The 11,209-nt window shown below is 39.5% G+C and overlaps 1 protein-coding gene across 1 annotated transcript; it reads right to left on the minus strand.

Moving 5' to 3' along the window:
• Positions 1-702: 702 nt before the first annotated feature.
• On the minus strand, positions 703-2,111 carry LOC105222541 (CDAN1-interacting nuclease 1). Its single transcript, XM_011199901.4, has 3 exons — positions 1,738-2,111; positions 1,181-1,669; positions 703-1,122 (listed from the first exon to the last, which is right to left on the minus strand). Exons 1-3 carry the CDS (start codon positions 1,995-1,997, stop codon positions 927-929), a joined length of 945 nt encoding a protein of 314 aa, XP_011198203.2. The 5' UTR covers positions 1,998-2,111; the 3' UTR covers positions 703-926.
• Between the last annotated feature and the right edge of the window lie 9,098 nt (positions 2,112-11,209).

The raw sequence follows: 11,209 nt of genomic DNA on the forward strand, positions 1-11,209 counted from the left end.
TACCTCAAAGAATCGTCGGGAATCCCATAAAATATATATGTATATGTACATAAATGATGCGCTGAGCCGATTTAGCTATGCTTAAATTTTTGAGAAAATTATCGAAATTTTAATACTTTTGCTTTTCTTCTCAAAAAGCTATTGTCGGAATCGCCGATATTGGACCATTATGGTATATAGTTGCTAAACAAACTGAACGATCAAATACATGCACTTTCTAAGGGAAACTTAATCGTTTGATGAGATATCTTCACAAAATTTCGGCACGGTTATTGTTAAAGACAACGCTACAATCTCCGACGAGATTGTTCAGGGCGGACTACTATAGCATAAAGCTACCATACAAATATTATCGATCAAAGCCCTTGTATTTAAAATTTCGTATATGTATGTATAACAAGGCATTTACAAAATTTTACACGGATTATTTTATCACACAACGGTAAAATTTCTGAAGAAATTTTCCAGATCGGACTACGATAGTCAAAGTCATACAAACTGACCGATTAATATGATGATAAAGATGTTTTCAAGTCCTTTTATTCTACAGGAAATTCACTTGTGTGGAGTGATCTAGCTTCGTTTATATACCGAACAAAATCAAACTCATTTATGTATGTATATTTATGTATTTTGAAGGAATCAATATTTTGGTTCAATAGTCCTGATGCAAAAATAAGAGCTGGTGATTAATAAGTCTCATTTTAACAATAACCAGAATTTATTTTAACGAGGTTAGGAAATCCCTTTTTTTATAAATAAGTTATTATATATGGAATATGAAATGGTGTTCGTCTGCACTAGTTATGTACATACATCACGACGCCGTAAAATTATTATGGCTTTAAATAAATATGCGCATATATGGATTTAAATATTTGTATAAATAGCGCGCTAAAATCAGTATTTTTTCGTTATTTTAATTTTCAGCTTTTACACTTTTGTAGACTTGATTCTGTCGCGATTTCTGTTGTTGGATTGGCATCATCACAGATATTAAGAAATACCATATGGTCAGAAGATGGAAAATCGTCTAAAACAATTATTCCGATGTTATTATCCGGCAGTCTCGGAGTATCTTCGTGATAACCAAACCAATAAATAACAATTCCGGCACCAAAACTAAGAAAGAAGAACAATAATTGAATATAAGCTAATGAATAATTATAATGAGACATACCGATTACTGTAGCTATAAAGTTGTTGTTGTATGTACCATTTATGCGTTTTTACATCACCAAAGTTGGCCTTACTTTCAATCCAATTTACCACTTCACCTTTGTATAAGAATGGCACTATCATTTTAATATCTGGTGTTTTATCATAGCCAAGACGTCGCAAGTCATTTTCATCGTAGTAGTGCATATTAGCGGCAGTGGCCATTTCTTTTAACTTAAATTCATACTCTTCGCCTAAAATTCGGCGACGCAAATCAACAAGCGGTCCATCTTGGGAATCACTACACATGCATTGTATTACATTGGCGGCTAGTTTCGGATCGTCTATGAGATGTGGATATTTGAGTAGACGACTCAAATCCGCTTTATGCAAAAATTTATATTTTTCTTGCAAAACAGTGCGACAAAGTGCCATCGGACTCATGCCCTCTAAGCATGCAATTTTCAGGAGTAATGTAGGTGCTGGATGGGTGCTTACTTGATCTTTAAAACTGTAAAAAAAAAGATGAAAGGAACAGTTATTAGTTACATGTGTTTTGTTTTTTAATCTGTAACTTACGTTTTTAAGTATTTTTTTGCTTTCATTTCATTTTGCCAATGCTGTGCTCTTAAACGTGTAGAAAGTTCTGTTTGCAGGATACTTTTTAACGTCTGCCTATCAATGTCGGTGAAAATCCGATTTACCATCTCCATCTCGCAATCTATGGCAAGTCCATGATAATGTTGTATGAAATTACAAATACTCGAATATTCTAAGGCGGTAAGTATGCGTTTTTTCCTTTTTTCAGTGGCGACTTGGTTCGTTGTATTTATTTCCATTTTTGTGGTTAGTAAACAAAAATTATTTTGACAAAATAGAATTTTATGCTCTCGGTGAATCCATCTAATCGCTTCCTTTATTTGTTGTTTACTAAACGTTTTGAAAATCAGCTGTCTAAATTTTGTAAACAAAGTCTTCTTCTTCCCGCGTATTTTGAACTTATTCACAATGACTAATAAAAGTTTTGTGGCACATATTTGATTTTTTTTTTATTTAACTGATGAACTAATAATATATGTGTAAAACTACCGTTTTCATGGTTTTATTTATTATTTTGATGAAACTTAAGGCCTTCAGAAAAGCTTGAAGAATGCCTTCAAAGTTTGCCAACGCTCATCTGAAATGGTAGAAAATAAATCATGGCTGGAATTTAGAATAACATCCCTGATTTCGGAGTTAAATGAATATGCACGGATATAGAAGGTTCTCCAGATTAAGAAAATGTATATATATAGTTGCCACTGACTTATGGTTTTTGAGATATTTGCATTAACTTTTTTCAATAGACTTTTTTGGCAGATCACGTTTTGTTTTTAGACTAGGTAACACTGATTATTTGTTAGAACTCGAATATCTCAAAAACCATAAGTCTGCAGCCAGGTGTTAAAGATGCTAACCTAAGTTCCATGTACATATTTAATATACACATTTTTAACATACTTGGGAGTGGCCAGAGATGATTCTTTTCCATATGGGTCCTCTGGGTAGCCTAAGAACATCGGTTTGAAGGCGAGCTAAAGTGAGAAGGCGAAACATCCCCTACATAGGGTTGTGCGCTGTGTTTGGGACCCGCCACGTAAAAAAATACCCCAATGATATATAACAATCAGCTTCGGATGAGAGACTCCCCTTTTGATGACGACCATGGCAAACGAAATAAGGACTCCGAATTGAGGGCATGCACCTGGAATGTTCGGTCCCAGGCCAGAGACGAGTAGGTCTTTGTGGTATTTACTACAGTAGCCATACAAAAGAGCGTAAGTTTGGTGTGAGATTCGTGGTGGGAGATAGATTCCGTTACCGGGTACTATCATTCACTCCGGTGAATGAGCGTCTAGCCACAATCCGCATTAAAGCGAAGTTCTTCAACATATCGCTGATTTGCTCCTTCGCCCCGATGGAAGAGAAGGATAATGTGACCAAAGATGTTGGACCCCACCACGATGTCAAAAGCGTACTTGGCGACTTTAACGCCAGGCTGGGCAAGGAAGGTGTCTTTGGCGCAACAGTCGGTAAATTCAGCCTCCACGAGGAAACATCCCCAAATGGATTGAGGCTGATCGACTTCGTCGTGACCCGAAATATGGTTATCTGTAGTACTAGATTCCAGCATAAGAAGATTCATCAAGCTACCTGGCTGTCTCCGGATCGAAAAGTCACCAACCAGATCGATCATGTTGCGATAGACGGAAGACACGTCTCCAGTGTTCTAGACGTGCGTACACTCCGAGGTCCTAACATTGACTTGGACCATTATCTTGTTGCAGCCAAGAAGCGCACGTCAATAAACACAAGGAAGGGTTGACGTCGAGAAGCCGCAATCACAACAGAAATCCGAACAATTTTCTACCCGGCTTACAGTCCTCTCGGAGAGCACTCGTCAACAACTCGGTATAAGGGAACTGTGGGACGGCATTTCAAACTCCTTACGCACAGCTGCTACCGAAACCATTGGTTTTCGAAAAGTGCAAAAGAACAGCTGGTATGACGAGGAGTGCTGTGTTGCAGCGGAGAGAAAACAGGCTGCCTACCTCGCAACGTTACGATCGACCATAACACGTGCGCGATGGGATAGATACCGAGAGTTGAAGAGGGAAGCGAGAGGCATTTGCAGACAGAAAAAGAAAGAGAAAAATAAATGCGTGAGTATGAAGAACTTGATAAGCTGGCCGACAGGGGTAATGTTCGAAAATTCTACGAAAAGATGCGGCGGCTAACTGAAGTCTCAAGCCCGGAGCATACTTTTGTAGAACCCCCAAGAGTGATCTAGTCACCGAGTATACTTAAATTATGTAGGAAACACTTCTCCAGCCTGCTGAATGGCAGGAGAAGGCGAACCCGAATCTCCAATCGATGACGATGGAGCATACGTTCCATTGTCCGACCATGAAGAAGTTCGAATAGCAATTACCTGCCGACCGAGCTATTCAAACACGGCGGCGAAGAACTGATAAGGAGCATGCATCAGCTTCTTTGCAAAATATGGTCGGACGAAAGCATGTCCAACGATTGGAATTTAAGTGTGCTCGGCCCAATCCACAAAAAGGGAGACCGCACAATCTGCGCCAGCTAACGTGGGATAAGCCTCCTCAACATCGCGTATGAGGTTCTATCAAGAAAAGTGGTTCTATCAAGTGTGTGAAAGATTAAAGCCCATCGTCAACAAACTGATTGGACCTTATCAGTATGGCTTTAGACCTGGCAAATCAACAACCGACCAGATATTCACCATGCGCCAAATCTTGGAAAAGACCCGTGAAAGGAGAATCGACACACACCACCTCTTCGTCGATTTCAAAGCTGCTTTCGACAGCACGAAAAGGAGCTGCCTCTATGCCGCGATGTCTGAATTTGGTATTCCCGCAAAAATAATACGGCTGAGTAAACTGACGTTGAGCAACACCAAAAGCTCCGTCAGGATCGGGAAGGACCTCTCCGAGCCGTTCGATTCCAAACGAGGATTCAGACAAGGCGAATCCCTATCGTGCGACTTCTCCAATCTGCTTCTGGAGAAAATAATTCGAGCTGCAGAACTTAATCGAGCAGGTACAATCTTTTATAAGAGTGTATAGCTGCTGGCGTATGCCGATGATATTGATATCATCGGCCACAACACCCGCGCCGTTAGTTCTGCTTTCTCCAGACTGAACAAGGAAGCAACGCAAATGGGTCTGGCAGTGAACGAGGGCAAGACGAAATATCTCCTGTCATCAAACAAACAGTCGTCGCACTCGCGACTTGGCACTCACATCACTGTTGACAGTCATAACTTTGAAGTTGTAGATAATTTCGTCTATTTGGGAACCACCAACAATGTCAGCCTGGAAATCCAACGCAAGGTTATGCTTGCCAACAGGTGCTACTTCGGACTGAGTAGGCAATAGAGAAGTAAAGTCCTCGCTCGACGAACAATAACCAAACTCTATAAGTCACTCATTATTCCCGTGCTGCTATATGGTGCAGAGGCTTGGACGATGACAACAACTGATGAGTTAACGTTACGAGGTTTCGAGAGAAAGGTTCTGCGAAAGATTTATGGCCCTTTGCACATTGTGAATACCGCGGTCAATGGAACGATGAGCTGTACGAGATATACGAAGACATTGACATAGTTCAGCGAATTTAGAGACAGCGGCTGCGCGGGCTAGGTCATGTCGTGCGTATGGACGAAAACACTCCAGCTCTAAAAGTATTCGACGCAGCAGAGGAAGACCTCCATTTCGTTGGAAGGACCAAGTACAGAAGGATCTGGCTTCGCTCGGAATATCCAATTGGCGCTACGTAGCTAAAAGAAGAAACGACTGATGCGCTGTTGTTAACTCGGCTATAATCGCGTAAGCGGTGTCTACGCCAGTAAAGAAGAAGAAATATATGTGTGATGTTTTTTTGAAATCGAACCCTGAGTATATTATGTCTGCTACGAAGTTTGTAACACGCATAAGGAAACGTTGGAGGCTCTATGAAATGTATTGCAATAAGAGTAGATTTAGTAATTTCCGTATGTCTGTCCGTCTGCCTGTCTCGCTCTCTCCAAAAAACTCCCTATTTGTCGGAACCACTGTAGCATATAACGGGTGGGCCATATACAATTTTAAATTTCGAAGATAGGGCGTAAAAGATTGAGTGTAGCGTTTGCTGTATGGCACGTAGCGCGTTCTGCTGGAATCAAATGTTGTCCAAGTCTTCCTCTTCAATTTGCTTGAAGAAAAATTCGGTTAACATTGCGCGATATCGCTCACCATTGATGGTTACGGTTCCTTCTTCATTTTCGAAGAAAAATGGGCTGCTGATTCCACCAGACCAAAATCCGTACCATACAGCGATTCGTGCTGGGTGCGTTGGCTTCTCGACGATTACGTGCGGGTTTTCTGTGTCCCAAATCCGACAATTCTGCTTGTTAACGTAACCATCGAGGTGGAAATGAGCCTCGTCCGAAAAGGTGATTTTTCGGTAAAAGTAACCATCCTCGGTCAAACGATCTTCTGCCCAATCTGCGAACTGTAGAATAGTGAATAGCGACCCATTTCGTAAATTTTGGACTTTTTACTGAATATCTGTCACTTTCCGAATGATATTTGACATTTCCAATGTCGAAATATAGATAATTCAAATTTAAAACGTTAGATGGCCCACCCTATAGCTCCCTTAGAAACTGATCGTTCAAAATCACGTTCTTCTATGGAAACTGGTTTATTGTGAACGCTTCAGAGAAACGAAGTTAACGCATTTTCGTTTTTTAGTAGATTTTTCTACCTTAACCGCCAAAAAATAAATACCAACCCTCGTAAGTTGCATAGCACAAACCAGGCAGGGACTATAAATACCGGAACTTATTGACATCTTGCTCCGCGTATTAAATTTGTTTTAGAATCGCAGGTATTTTTCCCATTCAGCTTCATTCAGATAAATGACATTTATGTGCCTTTAACAACACTCTTCTACATCTTCTTTGTCGCTCAATAATCTGTCTCATATCCGATTATAGCTAACTTGATTTGGTCAATTTCTTAACGCTGGATTTTTGATTCAGTTATTTGTTTTTATTTCTGTATTTTTTTTTCTTTTCGCATTTGCTCACTTTGGTGATTTTGTTCACTTTTGTTGTTGAAGAGTGTACGAAACTTTTAGCCAGCTTAGCTTTGTGGAAAATTGGTGAAACATACATACATACTATCATAGTATGTGTATGTGTGTTTCTGAAAGTGCGAAAGAGCAGTAGAGAAAGGTGATTGTTGCTCACATTGATATTGCGGAGTAACTACAACAATTGTTTTTTATTAATAGACCACAAGTATGCAGGCCAGTGGAAGAACATTTAACCATCGATACATACCTCTAAAGCTTTTCAAATAAAACTTAAACTTATTTAACTTAAAAACTTAAGCCAAAATAAAGTTCATAATTGATTTACATAATTCACAAACTCTAATTTAAAATAATTGCATTGTGAAATGGCTTTTATAATTGGTTTAAGATGTTTTGTTTTAATTTCTTTGAAGTCTGTCCACATATTTATTCAAAAAAATTAACTTTTAGGCTTAACATATTTCATTCTTTCATCTCTGGCAATTTAAGCTTTATTTTGTCCTCCCAATTTTCTTGGTTTAGTTAATTGCCGCTGTTCATAAAATCATGTCTTAGTATATTCGTTAATAAAGTTTAGATGATGGAAGTTGTTTGTGCGCTTGAACGTCTAAAAGTACCAACTTTTACATAATTATGCATAATCTATTTAGGTGTTAATTTATGCGAATTTCGGTATAAATAGATCGCAGTTGACAAGGTGAGTGCTTTGATTTAGTCCATAATTACTTTCTATTATAAGACTCTTTGACAAAATATGAAAATATTAATAAGAAAATTTTAGAAAAATAAATTCAAAAAGGCAATGAAATTATATTAAAATTTGCAACTAATTTGTATGCTTAACAAGCCCCTTAAACACTCTTAACCACAACAACGATATGCATAAACCTTTTAATTTACAACATACTCACGCTGACAGCGCCACAAAGAACAACGAGTTGTGAACATTTATACAACAATAAATGCAATAAACGCTCTAAATCGACATGAAAGTTGTGACTTGTTAAGAAAGCACGCCGCAGGCCAATATATACATGTATGTATGTATTCGAATTCCCTAGGCGCATTTCCACCAACAATGCTGCAGTGTCCGTAGCTACGCTTGGGTTGCTGAGGCAGCGTTTGTGGTTGTGTTGCTCGGATAATGTCCGACGACAATCTGTTGATTGTAAACTTTGCGCGAGTTTAAAATGAAAACGAGCGAGTGATGACGCCGCTCTTCAGCTATGCATAGTTGCTCTAATAGCATTTTGATGGCAGTTTCATCTACGTGACGATCATTAGCGTTGGAGTAGAATTGTAATTTTGAGGTGTACAATTTAGTGGAGGCTAGAGAAGAGGAAGCATAAAAGTGCAGTAAAATATGATATTTAAAATTATTATATAATAATGCTGTTTTTAGTAGCTGTGCAATCAGATAGGTGGTGAATGAAATCTATATAAATTTCGTGGGTGGCCATGGTGCAACATCGTCATAGCAGTAAAAATCTCGAAGTCGTCGATTAACGCGACGACGAGGTTATTATTCTTTTTCTCAACATCGAGGAGAGTTTTCCAGCAATAATACTGTACTACAGAATACGGCGTGTTGATAAAATAAAAGTAACAACTCATGTCATCTAAGCTAAGTATTTGATTTGTCAAAAACAATAACTGTGTAATAACTGTTTGTTAAAAACTATAAAAGCCAGGCTGAAGCCCACTTAAGCAAAGCTGTGGAGTTATTAGCAGGACTCGTGAGTTTTGACACCCAGAGTTGTGTGGCGAATTTGCTTAGAAGTATATTACACTACAAAATTCATGAGTTGGAGGATACTAGTTTCTTGTAAAATCAAGGAGTGTTTCCCATAACTCTCTGGGGCTGCTTCCCAAGTATCTTCCAGGCTGAAGTTTTTGCCATCAGTCAGTGCGCGGAAGTCAACCTCAGCCGCAACTATCGCAACCAGCGCATAGCTATTCTCAGTGATAGTTAAGCGGCACTAAAAGCGATCCTATCATACGAGACCAAATCGCTTTTAGTCGAGGAATGTATAGAAAGGCTAAACCGCCTGTCCCTGTGCAATCGGGTACACCTAATCTGGGTACCAGGGCACAAGGAAGTAGAAGGTAATGAGAAGGTCGACGAGCTGGCCCGCACGGCAGCAGCATCCAAGATGTTGGGACCAGAGCCATATATAGCGGTAGGACCCCACACTCTTAAGGAGCTTCTCCGCACGGAGGAAAGAGAGGAAAGAGAGCGGCACTGGCGGCAGGCAGCAGGTATGCGCCACGCTAAGCTGCTCCTGGGAGGGTATGATCTCTACAGGTTTAAAGAATTAATTAACCTACCCCGTGAGAAATTCCTCGTCGCAATATACACAGGGCACTGTAAGCTCAGGAAGCACCTGTCCAACATGGGCATGGTCTCCTGTGCCAACTGCCGGTTCTGCGACCTAGAACAGGAGACACCAGCACACCTTCTCCAGGATTGCACAGCAATCTGTGGGAAAAGGCTTAAAGCCCTGGATTCCGTGTATATCAGCAGGGATCACATCACCTCGCTTGAGCCCGGCAAACTGCTGGAACTGTTCAGGCTGCTGGGGATCTGTGAGGTCATGTGATATAGGAGAGGGCACAATAGACCTCAATTAATAATTCTAATTCTAATTCTAATTCTAATTCTAATTCTAATTCTAACTCTCTAAAGTCTCTATAGACCAAAAGCGGCCAACATAAAGTCAACAAGTGTGTTTACTGACTGCAGTTTATGGTTAAACAAACTGAAATTGCTTTGAAAATATTTATTTTTGCTTTCTCTAATAAATTTCTTTGTATTTTTTTACTTGTATAAAATGATTATTTAAAGCTATTGACAGCAATTTCAAAACAAATACAATATAAAGACTTTTTAAACGACAGTACAGTAGATATCAAGGTGGTAAAAGTGGAGCAAAAGAAAAACCTTTTCTTCTTAGTCTCAGCCTACATGAGTCATGACATGGACATTCCACCGGTACCACTCATTAAAACCATCGAGAACAAAAAAAGCGAAAATGTCTTAACAGGGTGTAATGTCAACGCAAGGCACTACTTATGGGGTAGCTCCAATATAAATTGCAATTTAAGACTTTTATTTTTCCAAGCTCAGAAAGGTTTCCAGGTTGGGAGGAAGTACTGGACCTCACGTTATCAACAGACATAGACAGTCTCGTTGTGGAAAAAGCAGTCAGGAAAGCTAAAACGGACTCATGGCGATCTTTCTGCATATCTATAGAAAGTTGCAGAAAATCCGCAAGGCTGAAAAAGAACACACCAATAATGCCTACTTTAAGACGGAAGGAAATGCTTGGTACTCCTCTGCAGAAAAATCTCTGGAGGTACTTATTAAAATGCATTTCCCTGGCAGTCAGCAAACAACGACAACAGAGGTTCAGCCAGAACCACTGGCAAACACAATTGACTACCTAGGCCTGAAAGTAGACAAAAGGAAAATTATATACGCCATAAATAGTTTCTCTCCAATTAAAGCTGTAGGTCCAGACGGGTTTATGCCAATAATGCTGAAAAGCTGGCAGAATTAATGGGCGAAAGGCTTGGAAATATATACAAAGAAAGCATATACATCCCGAGAAGTTGGAAAAGAGTAAAAGTGGTATTCATGCAAAAACCAGGCAGGAGAACACACGATAATGCCAAGGATTTTAGACCTATAGGTCTCACATTTGTACTGAAGATACTAGAAAGACTAATGGACTTACATATAAGAACAACCATGATACGTAATCGAAATCCCAACATGCATACATAAAGGTCCGATCAACCGAAACTGTCCTTCACTATGTGATAAGTGTAACTGAAAAACATTATACTACAAATACCCCATGGCTGCATTTGATTCTTGATATAGTGTTAGCTTTTAAATAAAGTAAGCACGATCATTAATTCTCTGAAACATGGCGGCTTAGACGACATGGTGTGCAGATGGATACAATCGATGCTTAAGAATAGGAAGATTATAGCGTCAAACGGGGCTGCAACTCAAACAAGTTACGTAAGTGGAGGGACTCCTCATGGAGGGGTCTTTTCCCCGCTTCTATGGTTTGTAGCGTTGAACGAAATACTACACCAACTGAATGGTGGTAGAGTGAAAGCACTAGCATACGCAGACAATGTAGTATTTTTGGTTTCAGGCATGTTTCCTTCAACACTCAGTGAGATTATGGAAAGAGCACTACGCAGGTTAAACTTCTGGGCTAGGTGTTAACCCTAATTAAATGATGCTATTCACAAGAAAAACCAATATCCACCAGTTTCAACTTCCCATACTAAACGGTACAACACTCTCTCTATACGTATACGCTTAATGTGGTCCTGCATCAACTACCTACAGACATCTTTATACAAAAACTAGCAGCATGTTCTGCAA

The sequence above is a fragment of the Bactrocera dorsalis genome, chromosome 5 (genome assembly GCF_023373825.1).
Source record: "Bactrocera dorsalis isolate Fly_Bdor chromosome 5, ASM2337382v1, whole genome shotgun sequence".
Classification (NCBI taxonomy): domain Eukaryota; kingdom Metazoa; phylum Arthropoda; class Insecta; order Diptera; family Tephritidae; genus Bactrocera; species Bactrocera dorsalis.